This window comes from Candoia aspera, chromosome 1, assembly GCF_035149785.1.
Source record: "Candoia aspera isolate rCanAsp1 chromosome 1, rCanAsp1.hap2, whole genome shotgun sequence".
Classification (NCBI taxonomy): domain Eukaryota; kingdom Metazoa; phylum Chordata; class Lepidosauria; order Squamata; family Boidae; genus Candoia; species Candoia aspera.
The window spans coordinates 329,720,939-329,743,014 of NC_086153.1; the positions used below are offsets into that span (position 1 = coordinate 329,720,939).

The 22,076-nt window shown below is 44.6% G+C and overlaps 2 protein-coding genes across 2 annotated transcripts; one reads left to right on the forward strand and one right to left on the reverse strand.

Moving 5' to 3' along the window:
• Positions 1 to 482: 482 nt before the first annotated feature.
• SMIM7 (small integral membrane protein 7) lies at positions 483 to 3,610 on the reverse strand. Its single transcript, XM_063290639.1, has 5 exons — positions 3,480 to 3,610; positions 3,054 to 3,095; positions 1,795 to 1,847; positions 1,019 to 1,109; positions 483 to 610 (listed from the first exon to the last, which is right to left on the reverse strand). Exons 1-5 carry the CDS (start codon positions 3,503 to 3,505, stop codon positions 595 to 597), a joined length of 228 nt encoding a protein of 75 aa, XP_063146709.1. The 5' UTR covers positions 3,506 to 3,610; the 3' UTR covers positions 483 to 594.
• Positions 3,611 to 4,978: 1,368 nt separating this feature from the next.
• TMEM38A (transmembrane protein 38A) lies at positions 4,979 to 21,686 on the forward strand. The gene is made up of 6 exons (XM_063290640.1): positions 4,979 to 5,181; positions 12,385 to 12,541; positions 15,970 to 16,154; positions 17,520 to 17,607; positions 19,676 to 19,793; positions 20,630 to 21,686. Exons 1-6 carry the CDS (start codon positions 5,058 to 5,060, stop codon positions 20,879 to 20,881), a joined length of 924 nt encoding a protein of 307 aa, XP_063146710.1. The 5' UTR covers positions 4,979 to 5,057; the 3' UTR covers positions 20,882 to 21,686.
• Positions 21,687 to 22,076: the final 390 nt, after the last annotated feature.

A 22,076-nucleotide genomic window follows, 5' to 3' on the forward strand; every position in this document is an offset into this window, starting at 1 on the left:
TGTTTTTCTGGTCGGCAAAGAGTGGAATGCAGATTCTTAAATCCTATATGGTATTACTTTAAAGCAACGAGTATAGTTTTCTTGGGTTTTTTTTCTCATTTGTGCACAAAACAATTTATCATTTTGTCCTATCTAAAAACTATTTTTTTTTCTTTCAGTGGAGCTAAAGGCTAAATTTAAATCCTATGACTGGTAAAGCATGCACAGCAATGCACATTCTGCCATTTTTGTACTTGTGTCATGAAGTTTCAATATGCATTTCTTCTTAAATTTCTTCAGACAAAAGCTCTGTTCTCCATGGTTGTCATGCCTGCAAGCATGGCCCAAGTGCCCCCTTCACAGGCCTGAAAGTTCATCGTTACATGTTCACTAGCCAAATAACAAAAGAAGCAAAAACCAGGGAAAAAAAAACAAGAAAAAGGGGAAAAGGGGGATGGTGAATGTTCCTCTGATATCTGTAGTAAAAATAAGCCAGAGCTCAGTACTAAAAAGATGCCAAATCTTTTACTTAGGAGTATTTCGTATTTCCAGTTGAAAGTCATCTGCAAATTACCAAAGATTAACATGTATTGTTGCCAGTTCAGTCAAAGGTGTTTAAGATCCAAACAGCCTAGTGGAAAACAAAAGGAAAGTTAATGACTCATTTTTATCAGTTATTCTTACAATAAACCTCCAAGGCAAACCAATATTATCTATTGTCTTTTTATACTGCCCAATAAGTTGAATCAACTGAAACATATTGCAAAATACATATTATCTTCATTATAAAAGGAAGAGTGAGAACAATTAATGAAACAAGGTGAACTTAGAATATGTGAGACTGAAGCTCATACTTTATAGCCATTTTATTAATATGGCAGTATCAGTTAAGGAATGGCACCCTTGCCAAGTTTAAATGCTGACAATGTAGAGAAGTTAAAAGAATACCATATATTATGTAAATGTGCAAACCAAGCATTAAAAAGACACAGCAAGGTAAGGGAAACACAAATACAACATCTTTGTTGGGTTTACTTACACAATCATGCAAAACATCATGAAAATATTCCATAGTGCAATGAAGATCCGAAAGTATCTTAAGCTTAACAGAAACTCCCTGATATTGTCACCTAGAAGCAGGAAGTAAATAAAATTGCATTTACAACAAGCACTACCACTTGTTTCATCCACATTCCTTTGAGTGTACTCTTAGCAATCATCCATCCATCCATTCAGGTAATGTCTTAAATCTGAAGTATATTACATACGTTATCTTTTTATAATTCTACATAATTCTATAAAATTTATGTAATTCTTAACTATGTTAAATTTATGTAAAAAGTATAAACACTGTCCAGACAGATTTACCAAACAATGATCAAATTTGAATATCCAAGGCCTATCATAAGAATAAGCTACAAAGGGCCTCTGTGTTTGGACAGAATATCACCAGTTTAGTAGACCAAGCTGTCGTTTAAAATGAGGCAATTAAAATACGCATATGACAGCAAATAGTCTAGAATAGCGGCTCTCAATCTTGGCAACTTCAAGATGTGTGGACTTCAACTCCCAGAATACCCCAGCCAGCATTGCTGGCTAGGAAATTCTGGAGTTGAAGTCCACACATCTTGAAGTGGTCAAGGTTGAGAAACCCTGGTCTAGAATGTTAATCAGGAACAACAGCCCATATTTTTCTATAGAATACCTCAAATTTGCAATCCCAATACAAGACTAAAAAATTAACAGCAACTATTTTGGAGACACGCAATAAATTCAAAAAAACTTCAGTACAAGGACATCAGCTAGAACTTTTACCTGTCGTTGGTTCTCTTCCTTCTTCACCAAAGCCCTGACTCTCCTTCTTCTTCCTGAAAAGCAGACAAAGAAGGATTTATTTCAAACATCCCAGAACATAGTAGTATCTCATAATTTAAGGCAAACAGGAGTATATTAAAATAGACAATGACAGAAGAAAATCTGACTATTAGCCAAGATAGCTTGATAGAATAGCAATTTTCTGAATACTGGAAAGAAAACAAAAGGAAGCTTCAAGCCCTACTTGAAGAATTTTCAGAAGTGATTAGGCATGCAGTGAAAATGGTGCTAACTAGATGAATATAATTTAGGCAGGACACAGCAGGAACCTTCTTGCAACATTTAAGGGGAACTTCCATGATCAAAAGCAGCATGCTTTAAACAGGACTTATTGCTGGTGCACCCACTCTATAATATCCAGTTTATGATAATCCTGTAGAATAGCTGATTTGGCCACTGTAGTAAACAGAATATCTGGGTTGGATATGCATTTCCTATACTCCTAACAACATAGGGGATGTCTTACATATAGCTCTGCCTTTTGTAAAACTGCTAAGTGCTCTAATTGGAAATAATGCTAATTGAACCTCCTGATTTCAGGTCCCTCACCTTACATTTGAATCTAGGCGGTTGTTGCTGATCTTGAAAAGCTAAGCAGAGTAACACTGAGCTAGAACTTACCAGGAAATCTCAGGGTTCTATGCTATCCCAACAGTTGCCCAGGCTGTCATTTAAAATGAGGCAAATACAATATCTATTTTCCTATGACTGGGAAATCAAGAAAACAACCAACCACTTTTATATTGTTTCAAGAAGAAAACATGATTGTGTGATGTACTGATTTAATCAGTAGAAGTAAAGCTACACTCAAGAGAAACTTTACCTGACTTCCATTTATTCATCCCTGGCCGGTTCCAAAATTGTGGAGAAGCCATGGGATCATCACTGATTTTTTTAAAAGAGGGTCTCTAGCATCACAGAAAGCTGTGTTCTACCAAATCCACCCAATAAACTCATTCTAAGGAACAGCAGCTCTCTAGAAAGGGGTTCTTCCCCATTTTCCTCAAGCCCGTCTAACTGGACTTTGAACCTGGTGTTTTCCATCACCCAAATCACATGTTCCAATCTTTGAACTGAAAACTTTCCCAGAAGCTTCTCTGAGAAGGAATCACGGTGGAAACACAAAACCCCAATTCCTAGCCTGGCAGTTACAGTAATTCCTCCATCTTCCCAGTCAAGCCTGCTTTTGCAGTACTTACAGCCTGAAGTTTAACACTGCTCCAGCATTGACCAACAGAGTCCTATGTGGCAGAAGAAGAAAAATATGAGAACATACATTGGCTTGGCCTTTTCCACCTTAAATCACAGCATTTCTGAGCTGCTGGGGGGAGGAAACGACCCACACGTTAGGGGTACCTGCTTCCTCTGTGCCTCTTCTGATGCCCCATCTCAATTACTCCTGCTCTTTTTTGCACTTTTAAGAGTTGCAGAGCAGACACAGAAATTTAGCCAATGCAGTTTCCCTCGGAGAATGAAGGTTGGAACATCCTGCTGCCCCTCTACCGTACCTGCACAACCTTTACACCCCTCGGTCCCGCACAGTCGAATTTACCGAACAGGAAAACAGCTATGCCTCCCCCGCATTAATAAAACTAGTTGCTTGGCAACACCTATTTCCCCCTTACCCGAACAGCAGTAAATCCCCCAACATCCTGCTACTTCCGCTCTGCTGCTATCGAAACGGAAATATACCCCGCTGACACGCAGCAGCTCAGCAACCAATAAGCATCAACTTCATCCTGCCTTTCCTCCCTTGGCCGCCAGATGACACCCACCCGCTATGCTGTAAGTAAGGGGAAAGTCTGTAGCTCGTCACAAACGGGGGGTGACGTTCCTCCATAAGCCCCGCCCATCAATTTAAAGCGCTGGGATCAGTCCTTACCCTGGGAGCCGAGGCATGCGCTCTAGGAACGTTTAGCCGCTGTAGAAGATGCTACCTTTTCCTTTTTTTTTTCTTTGTTTCGTCCTTCTTGTTGTGTCCGCCCTCCCCCCTAAAAAGGGAAATGTAGGGAGATGTCTATTTTAGCAAAAGTCGGAGGGAGGAACAGGAAGTGTGAAGCTGTAGAAAAATAGGTAGAACAAACTGAAGATGCTTCAGAACCAGCCCTTGTATTCCCTAGTGATCTCAAGCCTGTGAGGAGGTGGGCTCTTGGTCGTGATGTGCCGACGGAACCTGAATGTTCAGAGGCAGTCTACCTTTAAAAACAAAGCACACGAAGGGTGCGTCCTTCTTGCCTCCTGAGGTGTTATGGGGAAACGCGGCCACCTCGCTATGTGCAATACGGAGTAGGAGGAGATTCCGCATAGATTTCCACCAACAGTTCGGGAGCAAATGCCTACCGCGACGCACCTCAGCTGGGGTCACAGAAAGGTTTCTGCCTGGCAGTTTGCTCCATGAAGCAAGAACGCGCCAAGTTTGAGGTCTTGAGCTGAACTTTATTCAGAATCTAGTTTGTCTAACAGTGTTAAGAGGAGGGCTTGGGGAGGGGAGTAGCATTAATTCCGATCAAACCCAAGGGGAATCCGAATTGCCGCAGAAGAGCTTCTCCTGACCTCGCAAGCACTGCCTTCTGCCTCTTCATGAAATGATTTTTAAATTAAAAAAAAAAAAAGAGGCGGCAAGTACCATCACCTCCGGCGGGCCCTGGCAACTGGGCGTATTTGCTTCCCCTGCCCCACTCTCACTCGCTTCGGGGACCGGGGCGCAGGCTTGGTTGCGGGGTCCCAGATTTCACCTTTGAGGTGCAGCCCTAACCATGCTATTGCTGCCCTCCTTGCCAGTAATCCAGTAAGCACCCACTGTTGTTCATTTATTTGCGTCGGCCCGAAGTAGAAACGAGACGCGCTTCGCTCAGCAACCGCGCAAGATGCAGCGGAAGGCGGGGAAGCGAAGCCCCTTGATTTTGGAGCTGATGGCGGTGAGGGCGTGAACGGAGTGAGAAGGGATAATCTTCCCGGCGGGAGGGAGAGGAATTGCACTCTGCACACGCTCAGCTGCCCGAGGCGGCCCCTGGAGGCGCTGCCAAGCGGCAGGCCAAATAGGGAAGGCGGCGGGGGCGTCTCCCTCCCTCTCTCTCCCCCTCCCACAGTGGGGCGGCCGCTGCGTCCCTCCTCTGCCAGACAGCGGTAGCACCAGCTACAGCCGCTGAGCGCTCGGCAGGGGCTCGCTCTCGCCTCCCGCCCGCTCGGTTCTCCTTGCAACAATGGACCTGATAGGGGCCCTGGATTTGGGCGATTTGGCGGCCGCCTTCGCCCGCCTGCCTGTCTTCCCTGTCTTCGACTTGGGCTACTTCGTGGTCTCTCTCCTCTACCTCAAGTACGAGAAAGGTAAGCGAGGAGGAGAACCCTTGCGCCCTTCCCTACGGCGTGGCAGGCGTCTCTTTTTCCCACGGCCGGGAAATCCGCTTTCGGTGGTGCGAGATTCCCCCGCTGGCCAGCTTAAAAGAGCCTTCTTCGTTGGGTATTATTAGCATTAGTATTTATGAATAAATGGTATTCGTTAATTGTTACCTATATCCAGCCCTGTCCTCTACAGGTTGGCTTGGGCTCCAGGATGGGCTTGCTTAAAATGAGTGGGTGGGCAGTGATTTGGGCCCAAAAGCATTCCTCCCCTCCACCCCACCCCCGGGGATGGGGAGATTCTGGGATGAGGGCCAGAACTGCAGAGCCCGATATGCAAAACACTAAGGCAGTTTCAAAGCTCAGCCATCAGGCTAGATTAAGAGGGATAAAGAAGGGAGTGCCGAAGGTGAAAAGAAGGTAGGCAGAAGTCTTGAGAAAGCAGCCCAGAGTCTCACAGATGGGCACAAACTATCCCCCTCCTTCCCTAGCGCTAAGAGAGTTAATCCCGTGTAGTGGTTTCCCATCCCACAGATTTGGTTTAATTTGAATCCCGTGGTCTTGAAAAGGTGACCCATGCTGAATGGCCCCACCTCAATATTGGAGGAGGGAAGGAGAAAGTGAATGAACACAGCAGGGCACCAAGCAAGTCAACCACCCCAACCTCCAGCTATCTGGTTGGAGAACTGGCAGCCACGAAGGAGTGAGGGGGATGTCTTTGGTACAACTGAGTCTCCTTCGTTGGGATTCTAAAGTAATGCTGTAGCAGCAGAAGAGGATTTTAGGGTTCTGGTTCCAAAGACAGTTCTAAAATAAGAAATGGGCAAGTGGGAATATCCTCCTCTCCTTCCAAACACCAAGGGACGGATGTCTGTGAGAAACTTGAGCCCCTGAATCTGAGGCCCCTGGCTTGATGGATGGATGCAGTTGGTGACATTCTCCTTGAAAGGACAGGCTGGGTACCTGCCCATGAAAGCTTAAGGATTGCTGGAGTTGCCAGGGTCTTTAACACTGCCCGAGAGGGAAGAACTGGGAAAGAGAGAGAGAAATTAGGCCCCAATGATTATCCAGTCACTGGGTCTCAAACAGAAAGCAAGACAATTGCCAGTGGTTTTTCCAGCCTCATCTGACTTTCTACCCTTGTCAATCACACAATCTGGCATTTTAAGAATGGAGAGAAGATGAGTATAGATATTGAGTTACTAGTCCTTATTGCTAGCAAAAGAACCTGTATTGTCACAGAGCAAAGGGAAAGGGGGATGGGGGGATTACTAGTTCTGGTAAGAAGGATAAATCTGGATCATTAATGAACATATTTTGGAAATGATGTTTAAAAATAACCAAGTGACCAAAAGTTATTTCTTTACCCTGGTCAAGTTTACAGCCCATATTGGTGAATTCCACTGCAAAATTATTGCTTTGTTGTTTACATTAATTTAGACTAGTGTTTCTCAACCTTGGCAACTTTAAGATGGGTGTACTTCAACTCCCAGAATCCTCCAGCCAGCATGGGGAATTCTGGGAGTTGAAGTCCACCTGCCTTAAAGTTGCCAAGGTTGAGAAACACCGATTTAGATTATATCATTACAGGTAGTCCTTGCTTAACAACCAAGGACTTGGGACCAGCTTGGGACCAGAATTTCAGTTGCTAAGCGAAGCAGTCATTAAGCGTAATTGACTCGATTTTATGACCTTTTTTGAGGGAGTCATTAAACAACTCACTGTGGGCATTAAGCGAACCATGTGGTCATTAAGCAAATCATGCGGTTTCCCATTGATTTTGCTTGCCAGAAGCCAGCCGGGAAGGTCGAAAATGGCGATCATGTGACCGTGAGACCCTGCAACAGTAATAAATGTGAACCGGTTGCCAAATGCCCAAATCATGATCACATGACTGCGGAAATGCTGCGACAGTCATAAGTGTGAGAACCGGTCCTAAGTCGTTTTTTCCAGCACCGTTGTAAGTCTGAACTGTCACTAAACGAATGGTTGTTAAATGAGGACTACCTGTAGGGCTCCATTGCCCACCCAGAGCATTGCATGAATGGGTTATACTTTACCACTCCAATCCACTAGCTTCCTTTGAAATGAAAACATGAAAATAACAATTACAAATGCAAAAGGTATAACAGATAATTCTGCTATTTTTAGTGGTGGCAGAGAGCTGTCTAAAGCCACAATGGTATGGTGGTTGAAGCGTTGGAGTAGGGTTGGGGTGACCTAAGTTCAAGTTCATCATCAGCCAGATAAGTTCACTGGGTAACTTAAGGCCAGACTGCCCCCTTGGCCCAACCCACATCACAAGGTTGTTAGTGTGAGGAATAATTAGAGGACTAAGTGCTATATTCACCACCTTAAGTTGCTGAAGAAAAGGCAGGATGAAACTCCAACAAATAAAATACTCTTATTTCCTGCAATACAGAGAACTTATATGTCATCTTGAAAACCCACAATGGCTGCAGAAATGGCACCAGAAATCCCTCCTCCACCAAAGCCCCTTTTTGTTTTCAGGTGCAGACAACATAAAGAACCTTCTTTAGCCCAGTCAAGCCACCTTTATCTCTGTCTGGCAGGGACCAGATGATTCTCTGGTTAATCAGACAGAGAAGTTTCTAAGCCCAGGAACCTCCAGAACCAAGTCACGTCCAGAAGTTCTAAACTCTACATAACCTTTGATTCTGGGCAGAAATGACTCGCTTCCCTCAATTCACCTTCCCTGGAAGTCAGTTCACTGATTATCCCTGCAATAGCATCTCTGGCTTCTTGGTGGCCCCCCTCTACCACCAGTTGCTGATTCCTTTCTGGAATTAATAGTACAGCTTTGCAGCTGCTTCAGCTTAGCATGGAGGACAAGAAGGGGTTCTTCAGGCCATCCACCTTGGCCCACCTTGCCCCGGTCAGCAGCATGCACTGGGTGTTTCACAAACTCAGTGGCTGGGATATTTCCCACATGCAAAATTTGGTATGTTCTGCTACTACCAGAACATAGAAACTGTGGCCCTGACTTGCCACCCTTTGCCAAAGCCCTGGGCACGCTCTCCAGACTCTGTCCAAAAGTTGTTGCCAAATTGTGCTTTTAAATGTGACAGAAGGAGAAAAAGGTTAAGCATTTGAAGTGTGTTTAATGAAGTTTGTTTCAATTAACTTCATGGTTTCTCCTCACACTGCCCATTTCTCTGTCCTGATCCTGCCCACTTTTCGAATGCACCGTCCATAGATGCTATTAGAAAAGAAAAGAAAAAGAAAAAAAACTCATTTTAGACTGAATCTTTATTCTTGGTGACTACCTGGAAATATCCATGTAGCTTTTTTCACAATATCATGGAAGTGTCTTCCATTTCCTTCTTGTGGGAATGTCACTCAGAAGCTAAGTGCAAACCTCACCCCAAAAGAAAATATTTATACACCCTTGCCCTGAACTAAAGAAACTCAAGTTCAAATTTTTGTTCATTCCCTAGCAAAGACTCCCTCAGCCCTGGTCTGTAAAATGGGAGCCATTGCTATAAGGAAAAAAATAATAATTCCTGTTAGTTCTTTTATGGGATAGAGATCTGCAGAGTATCCTGTGGAGAACTGTCCTTGCTACTTTCACTTTATTTTTAGACCACAGCAAACATATCAGTTTCATTGGATGGGGAGATCCAAAACCCAATTCCTTTCTAATGGCTGCCAAGGTGAGAACAGCTGTTCTGGAATACTCTGGGTTGGCTGGTTCATTCATTTGAACTTGCCAAGGTTCACAGGAGTAACAAGACAATGAAGAGCTGGGTGACACTTTGACAGTCAACATGTCGATTATGGAACTGCCCTTCCATTATTATTGCCAAGCACAACCATGTAGTCCAGGAGCCAAACGGGAAGATGATTTTACTATTCCATCAGATGCACAATAAATGGATGACAATGCTAAGGGACCATTGGGAGATGTCACTTGGCAATATCTGGGATGTGTAGGTTGCACATTCTTGTGTTGTGCCACAAGGTGATAGAGTTAAATACTGTATTTTTAAAAAATCAGCATGCAAGATATATATTTTGTTGGATGTCCTGGCAAATCCAGCATGCCTCATTAGCATGTGCATTAGCATGTAAATTGAGTTTGTCCCAGGATGCAGTTGTTCCAGGATGCAACTCTCCGTGCTATTGAGGAAGCTGTTTGTTGCCACTCCCACTCCCACTTCCTCTCTCTCTCTCTTCCTCCTTCACCATTGGAGAAGAAGCATGTTTTGCTTCTGTCTCCATCCTGGGCCTAAAGCCATGTGCCTACCCCTTTCTTCCATGCAGCTCTTAGAAGCTGTAGGGCTAAGAGATCACTAAGTATAGGGAAAGAACAGAAGACATAAGGAACATCATTTGTCCACCAGAAATGGATGTAACTGGACCAAGAATAAAATGAGTAAGACTCTTTTTACTTTACTTTGAACCTACTCTGTCTAAGCGTGTAATTCTTTATGCTTGGGAGGGCTGAGCGTGTAAGATCAATAACCTGTTTTTCTCTGATGTGCTCATTAAAGCTATCTAAGATAAAATTCTTTTTCTGTGCACAGCTCCTCGGCTGTGTTAAACTCTGCTCCAGTTCAGTGGTCCTAGCTGTTCACTAATTGGCTTCATATTTATGACTCTGCTGGTTGAAAACAAAGGCCTGTGATGGTAGTGGGCACTGGACAGAAAGCAGCAGCAGTGCTAATGTTAGAGTAGTTTGCTCAAGAGCATTCCCCACATGTACCTAACCATAGCACAAACATTGCTCAAGAGCATTTCCCCACATGTACCTAACCATGGCAACCTCTTGTTTTGGCTGGGTCTGCATAATGTTGCATTCTACTCATCCCCAACCTGTACCTGAAACAGCTTAAAATCATCCTTAACTGTTCCAGTATTAAAATAGTATCTTCCCCTTTAAACAAGGAACAGGTGATGGCAGATTTGCATGGGTGCAATCAGACATACTTCACCAACCATTTGGTTAGTGCTGCAGTCAAGTGACCCCCTACATGGTCGCATCAGCCTAGTACTTACTGGCAATTTTAAGCTGGTACAGACACATCCCCCACCCTCCATCCTAGGCACTGCCTTCCAGGGCCATTGTCTTGTGGACAGAAGAGCGATGGATTATGTTGAACCCAGCTTTATACCTGCCAGGTCTCAAAGCTGATTTTCAATTCCAAGGCCTAGATCAGCTTGAAGGGCAACTGACCATCAGTGACAGCAGATGGGGGTGTTCCCAGTGAAGTAAGACAGAGTTGGCTCTCTTTCCTCCTTTGCGGTATAAATCTCCTTGTGCTTGTTGTTTGGGCTGCTTTTGAATATGGGTTTAATGCTTTTCTGGAATGGGGCTAAAGATGTATCCATAAAGCACTCAACTGTCAGCTGATAGTCAGGCTCCTTTTGGATGTAGGCTTACAAAACAGCATGATTCCAGAGTAATACTGAACCCATATATAAAAGGATGTCAGCTGATAGTTGAATGCGCCCAAAGAACACAGTTGCACCAACTCAGAGCAAGTTTTGACTGATGACTGAACCTGCCAGCCTAGCCATCTGTGAAAACTCACCTCACTACTTTCCCAGCTCCAGACCCAGCCCACATTAAAGAAAATGATTGATGACTGTTCTCCCTACTGCTGGTGAAATTTGGTGGAAGGAGAAGGAAGCAAAGTCAGGGGAATCCATCAATCCCTTTCTTTTCCATACCCTGTACACAGCACTGTTTGCCAGTTATGTTCCTGAGACAGGATAAGGATCGTCAGTTGAGGTAGTAAATGTTATGTTGTTATGATACTTTTCTAGCCCAGGACTGGTGGAAAGCTTGTCATGTGGAACAGCATCAAGAGAAGCAGCAGGAAGGATAGAATGAGATGAATATCAGTCGTACTGCTACCAGATCTGGGCCGCCAAACTTCAGACAATTGTTAGATGCAACAAATAAGTTTTCTGTATCTCTTTGCTGCCATTTTGTAGATGTTTTGCAAAACCTTGTAGATTTTGTAGCTTGAAGCAAAACCAAAGAAGGCGGTGTTGCCCAAGGATTCCAAGTGGTACAAAACTCGAACACTGGGCTTGTATAGAAAAATAAGATACTGGAGCACAATCAAGGTATCTGAATCAATAAATAAGACTTAAACAGACATGTCCAAGCATAAAACCTTAATTTAGTTTTTTTTCGCTAAAAACATCAACCTATTCTTTAGAGCAGTGTTTCTCAACCTCAGCAACTTTAAGATGTGTGGACTTCAATTCCCAGCTGAAGTCCCCACATCTTAAAGTTGCTGAATTTGAGAAACACTGCCTTAGAGACACACCAAGTTCTAGAGGAAAGGGTCCCCTTTGTCTCCCTGGATCATCCTAGTTTCTTGTTGAGTGCAACCATTTTTCAGAGGTTCCAATTCCATGCCTTAATCCTCAGCTTCCTGAGGCTTGGATTTTAAATAACAGTTTTCTCTCTAGAAAGCGGAGCGGCTGAGGGAATGTAGAGAGTTAGGAAGATGACCTTTATGGAAATGTGCAAGAACCATTACCTGGACAAAGGGGGATGAAACATTTTTAAGTTTATCCAGAGCAACAAAAGAACATTCAGAAGCATCTCAGGCAGATGCCTGCCTGATTCACTGGAGCAGACTTTCTCAACCTCAGCAACTTTAAGTTGTGGAGACTTCAATTCCCAGCTTGCTGGCTGGGGAATTCTGGGAGTTGAAGTCCACACATCTTAAAGTTGCTGAGGTTGCAAATCACTGCTCTAAGGAATAGATTAATGTTTTCAGCTTAAAAACTCTAAATTAAGGTTTGCTGGCTGGGGAATTCTGGGGGTTGAAGTCAACACATCTTGAAGTTGCTAAGGTTGAGAAACCCTGCACTGGAGTATAAGACGGGGGAGGAGGTTCAGCACTATCAGACATGCAAAATTCTGTTGTTATAGCCAATCTCAATAAAAGTAGTTTCCCTTCCTGGGGAGTTGACTTCCTGGTCTACCTAGTGGGGCTGAGAAGGGATCTCCCTATTCTATGTGCAGTTAGGTAGGAACTCTCCTGCTGGAAAGAAAGGTGGTTAATTCTCTCCTGGGAAGTAGCCGTCAGTTTTCTGATTCCTAGAGAGATTCACAATGGGAGGTGAGCAGCCAGAAGGGAGGGACTGAAGCAAGTTGTTTCCAGGTCTTTTTCACCATAGCACTGCAGTTTTCTCCTATTTCTGCAGGTGCAGTGGAGCTGTCCCGGAACAGCCCCCTGGCTTCTTGGGTCTGTGCTATGCTATATTGCTTCGGCAGCTACATCCTTGCTGATCTCCTGCTCGGAGAAGCCCCTATTGATTACTTCAGCAACAACGCCAACTTACTCCTGGCCACAGCTGTCTGGTGAGGCCACCCTCTGTGACGTAAGGCTAGGCCCCAGTGCAGAGCCAGGATGCGCACTCCACTTCTCCACCAGAGTCCCTGTTGGTCTCCTAAAGACATATTTCTAAAAACAGAATGGACATACAGTAAATATTACTCCAGGTTAATAATATATGTGCTTGACCCATGACCAGAAGGAGAAGCTGTTAAATTGTTAGCTTCACGCTGCTATTGTTGGGTAAGGGAAGGAACCGTTGCCATTACCAAGTTGTGCAAAATAGGAAGGAGAGATATACTAAGGCCTCTCTTCTTAGGCCTCCAAAACTTAACATGAGAAGAGATAATTGAGAGTCTTGTGCGGTCTAAAATCTAATATGGTTGTTATGGATGCTCTCTCATCACTATCTATCTATCTATCTATCTATCTATCTATCTATCTATCATCTATATATCACTCTGCTTTCAAAGCAGTGGCAAGTTGATCTGAAGGGAGAGTTACATCTGTCCTCTCTGTCATGGTCAGATCATGCCCTGGTGGCCTTGAGTTTCTCCTATGCTGCTCCCATCTGCAAGGAAGCAGGACCCATTCGATTGGTCTGCCCCCAGCAACTGATGAACCCAATGTGTTCCAAAGGGAGCTGAGGGCTATACCCGAGGATCTGCTGCATGGTCCAGTGGAGGCCCTGACTGCCACCAGGGATAGGGAAGCAACCGGGCCTTGGACAGGATCACGCCCGTGTGACCTCTCTTGTCCCATTGAACCCAATACTCACCATGGTTTGCGGAGGGTTCTGGAGAGGATTAAGAGACATCTAGAGCGCTGCTGGAGGAAGACAAGGACCGAATCTGACCGAACACAAGCTAGAGCCGCTATTAAGGCCTACCTGGTGGTGGTAAGAGCGGCGAAACGTCAATAGTTCTCTGCTCTTATTGCATCCTCAGAATGCCGCCCAGTGACCCTGTTTAAGGTCACTCAATCCCTTTTGGGAAAGATTGGCCCAGTGACCCACCTTCAGGGCCACGCAGAGTTTTCTGGGCATCTGCAGGATAAAATCGCTCAGATCCGTTCCAAGTTGGATTACAAGTGTGAGGCATGGCCTGTGGAGATGCCTGGGGAATGTATTTACCTGGTTATCTGGGAACAGTTTGATCCTGTTGGGCCTGAGGAAGTGGACGGGGTTCTCTGGACTGTAAATGCCACCACTTGTCAATTAGATCCATGCCCCTCCTGGCCTGTGAAGGCAGCCCGGGAGGTGATGTGTGGTTGGGTCCAGGCAATGGTGAATTCATCCTTGAGAGAGGGAGTATTCCCGGCTGCCTTTAGGGAGGCGCTGGTGCACCCCCTCCTCAAGAAACCGTTGCTAGACCCCACCGTGCTGGACAATTTTTGTCCAGTCTCCCACCTCCCCTTTTTAGGGAAGGTAGTTGAGAAAGTGGTGGCATTCCAACTCTAGAGGGTCCTGGAGGAAACAGGCTTCAACTGAACCCTGGTAAGATGGAGTGGCTGTGGGTTGATGACTCCGCTATATTCGGGAAGTTAGCATCTTTGGTTCTGGATGGGGTCGCACTGCCCCAGACAGACCCAGTGTGGAATCTGGGGGGTCCTTCTGGACTCATGACTCCTGCTCGAAGAGCAGATGGTAGTCGTGGCTAGGAGGGCCTTTGCTCAACTTCATGTTGTGTGTCAGTTACACCCTTCCTGGATTGAGAGGCCCTTTGAATGGTCATTCATGCCCTAGTCATCTCCTGTATAGACTATTGCAATGTGCTCCACATGGGGCTACCCTTGAAGAGTATCCAGAAGCTAAGCTGGTTCAGAATGCAGCCGTGTGGATGATTTTAGGTGCTTCAAGATCAGCACATATAACTCCTTTGCTCTGCGAGCTGCATTGGGCGCCAGTTTGCTTCTGGGTCCAATTCAAGGTGTTGGTTATCACCTTTAAAGCCCTACACGGCATGGGTCCAGGCTACTGAGGGACTGTCTCACCCCCATTATATTGACCCATCCCACCCAGTCAGGCAGAGAAGGCATGTTACGGACCCTGTCCATGAGCGATTGTCGATTGGCGGGCCCAGGAAGTGAGTCTTCTCTGCTGTGGACCCCACCTTGCGGAACACTCTTCCCCCAGGGGTGAGGCAGGCCGCCACTCTCCTGGCCTCCTGGAAAGGGGTAAAGACTTGGCTCTGCCATCTCGCATGGGGCAGGAAGGGGGTTAGTCAATCCTGGGGGGGCTAGCGCCTTAAAGTGGTTCCCAAGTACTTACGAATTTAACTTCTAATATTGCCGTCCTGGATGCTATTTTATATTTATATTTATATTTAAGATATCTTGTTTTTATTGTATCTTCATCTCTTTTGAGCTTTACTGTAAACCTCCCAGAGTCCCCCTTTTGAGGGAGATGGGCGGTGATGAAACTTGATAGATAGATAGATAGATAAATAAATAAATATCATCTCTGCTAAGAGATAGATGGATGATGCTAAGGTATGCTTGGATGGATAGATGGACAGACAGCCATATGGCTGAAGATAGAGTGTAGATGTCTTTTACAAGCCACAGTGACGTTAAAATGATGACATGTGAGTCATGACATAATTACACAATGATACAATTATATGTTGTGTAATGATATCCAATGCAAGTTTGTGTCATTTATATGACAATTTCAAGGTGCACAAGTTGTTATTTTCTCTACTGCCCCCCACCCCCACATATGCTTATGGAGTGGAGAATCTGAACAGGTCAGTAGAAATTAAACGTATATTGTTCAGGTAGCGATAATAAGGGACGCGGTGGCGCTGCGGGTTAAACCGCTGAGCTGCTGAGCTTGCCGATCGGAAGGTCGGCGGTTCGAATCTGCATGACGGGGTGAGCTCCCGTTGCTAGTCCCAGCTCCTGCCAACCTAGCAGTTCGAAAACATGCAAATGTGAGTCGATTAATAGGTACCGCTTCGGCGGGCAGGTAACAGCATTTCGTTTAGTCATGCCGGCCACATGACCACGGAAGTGTCTACAGACAAATGCTGGCTCTTCGGCTTTGAAACGGAGATGAGCACCGCCCCCTAGAGTCGGACACGACTGGACTTAATGTCAAGGGAAACCTTTACCTTTACCTTAGCGATAATAAAGTGGTCATGCCCAAAACATTTGCTAGATGATAAAAGAGGCCAACTTTCATAGGTAAATCAATTGAAAAAAACATTACCTGTACAAACCAGAAGATGGAATGGAACCACCTGATAAACAGCAGTTTAGTTTTTTCATGCTGCAGTCCATTCAAGAACTGCCATTCTAAGGTGGACAGAGCGTTCATCATGAGAAGCTGAAATGTATTTCTTCTCTCATTTTTTAAAAATTATGTCATCGTTGTTGATGTCAGATCTCTTTAAACCCGTTTAACCCAATGACCAGTATCACAACTTACTTCTAATTCTGCATTGCTTTCCAGGTACCTGACCTTCTATTGCCCCTTGAACTTATTTTACAAATGTGTCAGCTTTCTGCCTGTCAAACTTGTTTTTGTGGCGATGAAAGAGGTGGTCCGAGTTCGCAAGATTGCTGCTGGTGTTCATCATGCCCACCATCATTACCACCATGGGTGGCTCATTATGGTCATAATTGGATTTGTTAAAGGTAGGCTCTGTAATGGCAGCATTGTGATTCCACTGGGTACTCAAGAAGATGGTGGAGTGGCCAGTATCAGAACTGCCGAGATGCAGATTAGACTGAGATTTCTCACCTTTTCTGAAAGGAAGACAGATGGTTGTGTTCTTTACAGCTGGGAGAGAATGTTTCCTTGCATACAACACAGATGGACAACCTATCACTCTCCAGATGCTGCTGAATCACAACTTCTAGCTGTTCCAGCCAGCATAGCCAGTAGTGAGGGATGCTATGAATTATGAATTCCCCACACTAGTACATAGGCAAAGGCATTATTTCCAGAGGAGCACTGCTCAGGCTGCTAGATACAGGGATCACAACAGAGATCCCTGACTGAAGCATCTTTACCACTCAACGGCATTTCCCTTTTGATGTAGAAATTGAGCCAAGAAGGAAGAGATCACTTCCCTTTTTTTTTTCTGTTAGTAAATGATTTCATCTGTCAGGCTGGAAATTCCACCAAGAAACTCTTCCCGGCTAATCTGGAATGCTTCTCATTCTGCCATTAGCACATCTTAGGAGTATAGAGAGTTGCTTTATATCTCACCAGATTCTTGGTCCACCTTGTTCAATACTTTCTCTTGTGACTGGTAGCATCTTCTTTTAGCTGGAAATGGCAAGATCAAGCCTGAGATCTTTTAAAGGAAAAATAAGTGCTGTACTCCCAAGCCATGGTCAATGTTCTAAGTCACTGAGTAGAGCTTATGCATTCCTTATTTTTAAATGAAGATGTGCACAACATTTCAAATTCAAATAATTTGAATTGCCCTATTTTGAGTTCAAAGCGGTTGTTTTCGGTGTAGAACTGTTTTTATTATTGTGGAAGTGTTTTGATCTGGAAGCAGAATTGCCTTGAACTTGACATGTTTCCAAAATGATTGAAACAGCCTGTATCACACTAAAATGCGGTGAGGTCAAGACTGTTTGAATTCAAAACAGTAGAAATTCAAAATGTTTATTTTTACATTTTTCTATGCTGCTTTTCTTCAGGGAATTCAAAGCATCTAGAAACAAGAATAACCAAACATCTGTAAACTTAAGGTGGGGCTGTGGCATCACCATCATATGTTCAAATTTGTTTTTAAACAGTGAACTTAGAAATGGGCATCACTTTTATTATTCATAATAATAATCAGTGGAATTGCCAGTTTTCTTAAAGGAGCTGTTATGGCTGAGACCATAACCACGAAGATGCTGAATATTTTTCTCCTGCGTTAAGTCACCTGCCCTTGACAGGAATGATCAGTGAGCTTAGAAAAACAGAATTCCACTTGCATGCACACACATTGCTGGTCTGTTTGCGAGTGTGTCACTGTCTTTCTCCTGTGTTCATAGGCTCTGGAGTTGCCTTGATGTCCAACTTTGAGCAATTGTTGCGTGGTGTCTGGAAGCCAGAAACAAATGAGCTTCTACATATGACCTTGTGAGTAGAGAAGCCAAAGCATTTGGATTGGAATGTCTTTTGGATGGAGAGATCAGTCATGTTCTAGCTGACCTGGAAGCAATTGGGTGATTAATGGATATTAGAAAAATCAGTAGAAATCTGATAGGGCATCCTCAGAACTCACCTGTCTTCACCTGGTTGATTGGTCATACTGGGTTCAAGAAGTAGAGGCCCTGACCTTGCTTCACCTGACTGATTGGTCATACTGGGTTGGACAAGCAGAGGTCTTGACCAGACCAAAGTTTCTTGTAAAGTAGGTGTATGCAGTTTTACTACAACTGGGGGAAGACATACAGTACATAAAAAGTGATTCTAAGGTCTGCAGGGGCATGTGGTCATGGCACCATGATACCCACCCGAAGTGGGTAGGGCCAAAACTTTCAGAGCATTCTGGAGAGTATTTAAAGTTCAGGATATTTAAGCAACCCATTTTTCCTCCTTCAAATCTTCCAAAACAGCAAAAATGATACCAAAGGTTTTGGGGTATTTTAAGGGATGCAACCATCACCTTAAGCCTCTATTGTCTTTTAAGGCCTCCCATCTTCCCCTTGCAAGCCTGAAATACTTTTGTCCTACCCAACGCAGAATGCATGGCTTGCACGCAGAAAATGCTACATTTAATATTCAGCATCTCCGGTTCAAAGCATCAGATAGCCGCTGATGGGGAAGGCCTTTTTCTATCTCAGATTTTCCTTGGAAAGTTGTTGTCAGGCAGAGCAAATGATCTTGGCCAAGACTGACAGTCTGCCTCAGTGTGATGTATTTCTTGCATCTGGGGATCGCTCCCTGTTTAGCTAGCTTGGGGAAAAAATGGTGCCCTTCAATCAGAAGCCACTTGTCTTATATGCTTCTCTGTCTATTCCTGCACTGTTTTAGTTTTTCTTGTTTCTTTTTTAGACTTGTATTCTATCTGTCCTATATTCTGTATTATGTGTTTTAATTGTATCTTGAAATTTTTTTAAAAAAATGTTGATTGACAAAAAACAATAGTTCTTTGCCATGATCAGGAAATAGCGCTGCCACAGAGGAACAGTAAAGGTAGTCTTCACTTAACAACCATTTGTTTACTGATGGTTTGGACTTACAATGGTGTTGAAAAAATGACTTATGACCAGTTCTCACACTTATGACCATTGCAGTGTCCCCACAGTCACGTGATCACAATTTGGGCACTTGGCAACTAGTTCACATTTATGACCATCACAGCGTCCTGTGGTCACATGATCGCCATTTTCAACCTTTGTGGCTGGCTTCTGGCAAGCAAAATCAATGAGGAACCATGTGATTTGCTTAATGACCATGTGGTTCGCTCAATGCCCATGGTGATTTGCTTAATGACTGCTGCAAAAAAGGTCATAAAATTGGGTCAGATTCGCTTAATGACCACTTTGCTCAGCAACCAAATTTCTAGTCTCAATTGTGGTTGTTAAGCGAGGACTACCCTATCCTCGGAATATCAGTTGCTGAGATAATGGCTGTTTTCATGTCCTGTTTGTGAGCTTCCTGAAATGATCTGTTAATCTATACATCCCAGGTGCCCAAACTTTGCAGTGCCACAGTAGCCCACTGGTGCTTGCACAGTCAAAGGGAGAAGCAAAACCTGAAGCATGTTTTCATAGTGCTATCCTTCTTGCTATACAAGGCTGACCACATTTTTTAGAAATTGTGACTACTCCAAGCTGCAGGTAATCCTGATCTGCTGTTTGAGAACCACTGAACTTACCCATCTTCTGGTTTTCTCAATAAATCAAACCCTAACCTAACCCAGTTTGCTGGTATCATACTACTGTTGCCCCCTACACACCCTACACACACACACACACACACACACACAGATCAACTAAATTTATCACCCATCATGCTTCGAACACTCTATAGACACACTTGCTAGGGGCTTTAGCTGTCGAGGTTAAGCACCTTGGTTTCAGAGTGCCACCCTGGCTTCCCCCTCTGAGAAGCATCTCCTTCCTCGAAATTTTGGACTCTATTTATTTGGGATGGAATCACAGCTGTGCGTCTAGATGACGGGGGCTCCCTTTTCTTGCAGCCCATCCAAAGCCAGCCTGTATGGGGCAGTTCTCTTCACCCTTCAGCAAACGCAGTGGCTGCCCATCTCCAAGGCCACCCTCATCTTCTTCTTCACTCTTTTTATGATCATCTGCAAGGTAAATTCCTCTGCTGGGGGGCACATGGGAGTGGGTGGGTGGGTGGATTGAGTGCGGGAAGGAACCAAAACTTTCTGCTCAGTGGAAGTTCCCAAGGAAAGTAGGGAAAGGATGCCTTTTAAAGGCTTCAGGCACTGGGCTCATCCATTGTACTAAACCATGATTAGTTGACTAAGCTACAGTGGTTACAGTACTGTCATACTAAGCTATTCACCATGGTTTACAAATTTCCCACAATTCCCACAATTTGCTAAGTCAAATCTAACAAATCTCACTATGGATTAACAGAGGTATCTGGTAGAAGCCACAGTGACATCACACATGTCATGATCTCAATTACATAATATGCGTCATTGACACCAATGGCATTTGTGTAAGTCATATCACTGACATCATTTGCACGATGAGGTCATGACATGCATGACATCACTCACTCTTCCCCTACCAATGGACACCCATGTGGATTAGAGTGAGTTTTGAATTTCCAGAGATATCAGAGGAAGTCTGGGTGGTGTATCATAAGAAATTCTGTTGGATTACTTAATAATGGAGACCTTTCCAGTAGCCTTCCAATAGTACAGCTATGGGTGCTGTTGGCTGTAGGTGGGAATTCTGGTGATCCCACAGAAGCAGGCACCAGCACTTCATTGAAAGGGGCTTGATTGACCAAGACAGTAGATTTATGTAAATCTTCCATTACCGAACTTGGTGTAAGAAGGGCTATGAGGAATGGGAGGAAACACAGGTTGTAAGCACTCCATTTATTGTAGCTGCCTGAGCAATGGAAAAACTGGCAAGGTAGGTGACCACTAATGGAGCCCTTTCTTGGCAATCAGGTGTTCTTGACAGCAACTCACTCCCACGGCTCACCGTTTGCACCTCTTGAAAATGCGGTGTGTCCCATCCTCTTCGGCTCTGCATTTGCCAGTCATGACAATCACCACCATGACCATCATCACCACCACCACCACCACCACCACGGAGGATCCCAGGAGCCATCCCTTCCACCACCACCTCAGCTGCCAGCCAAATCAAGGGAGGAGCTCAATGAAGGAACCCGTAAGCGGAAAGCCAAGAAGGTGGAATGAGCACCAAGAAGGTTAAGAGACCCATCTGAACCACCACAACTTTGCTGCATACCTTGTGTGACTTATGGCCTTCCAAAGACATGGCTGGGGGAGCCTCCTAGGGAGCCTAGGCCTCTTCACCTGGTCCCTGCCACTGTTTTCCTGGCCTGTCACCTGTGAAGTGCAAAACTGATGTCCAAATGGACCTTTCAGTACAGTTTCTAGCTCAGCCTTTCCTGTCCTATTGGTCTCCTCCCCTTCCTAATCCACATCAGTGGCGAAGCTGGAATGTCCTTGGGTGTCTCCTCCAAACAGCAGAGGGAGACAGCTTCTTAGCCTGCAAACAACCCAGGAATCTGCTCCCAGCCCACCAATGCAGGTCCCTAAGGCCAGTCATACTTTTCATGGGCAGAGAGACGTTCCAGATGGAGGGACTGGCATTTCACTCTCTAAGTCAGCATTTTGGATGTCTTATTTGGTTGCCATTTGTACCAGGCCTTGAGCATAGGAGAAGACCATTGCTGCTGCTGCTGCTGCTGCTCTTTGCGCTGTTAGTATATGTGTCTCTGTGTTAGCATGTTGGCATTTGTATACACCTCTCCAGAGTTTGGTAAATTTTGCTGGAGGTAAGGACACCAAAGCAACTACTGAGTGTTTCAATCCTAGCTCCTTTGCAAAACACTATGAGAGATGGGCATGCATGTAAATTATTGATTGATTGATACACCTTCCCCCAGGATAATTATTTACTGTTGCCAAGGATTTTAAGCAGTTTGCTTTCTCCTGCTATGCCTCTTCTGCAAACAGTTGGGTCGTTCCTACTGAACTGATCCGTATTCTGCTGCTGATCTCCTCCTTCAACTAAGAGATGATAAAAGCCAGGGGCTATTGGCTGAGGTGAGAGCTTCTAGTGGCTCTAAAAGCTTATGGGGTGCCTAAAGAGTCACTGCAGATGAGTCATGGTTTACCTAGGGTTTTTCTCTAGAAAGCCAAAGCTAGAATATGTGAATAAATGGAGCCCCTGTGAGCATCTGCAAAGTTCCCTCCTTGCCCAAAAGTAGCCAGTTACTTGCTCCTGAGATTACAAAGAAGGCTTAAACTCTAGCTGGGGCACAGAAGGAGACTCCAATTGGGGTATGGACTATCTCAGGCCTTTCCCTGCTTGCATTTAGCTATGACAAAAACATGCCACTGCAACCTCTTTTTTCTGCTGGGC

Bases quoted from the DNA above. Each gene is read 5' to 3' on its own strand.
- SMIM7 (XM_063290639.1), bottom strand. From the start codon at position 3,505: ATGTTGGGGGATTTACTGCTGTTCGG. The intron at 3,096-3,479 runs GTAAGGGGGAAA...TCTGCCACATAG, and splicing joins GGGGATTTACTGCTGTTCGG to GACTCTGTTGGTCAATGCTG. The intron at 1,848-3,053 runs GTAAGTACTGCA...TCTGCTTTTCAG, and splicing joins GCAGTGTTAAACTTCAGGCT to GAAGAAGAAGGAGAGTCAGG.
- TMEM38A (XM_063290640.1), top strand. From the start codon at position 5,058: ATGGACCTGATAGGGGCCCTGGATTTGGGCGATTTGGCGGCCGCCTTC. The intron at 5,182-12,384 runs GTAAGCGAGGAG...CTATTTCTGCAG, and splicing joins CTACCTCAAGTACGAGAAAG to GTGCAGTGGAGCTGTCCCGG. The intron at 19,794-20,629 runs GTAAATTCCTCT...CTTGGCAATCAG, and splicing joins TTTTTATGATCATCTGCAAG to GTGTTCTTGACAGCAACTCA.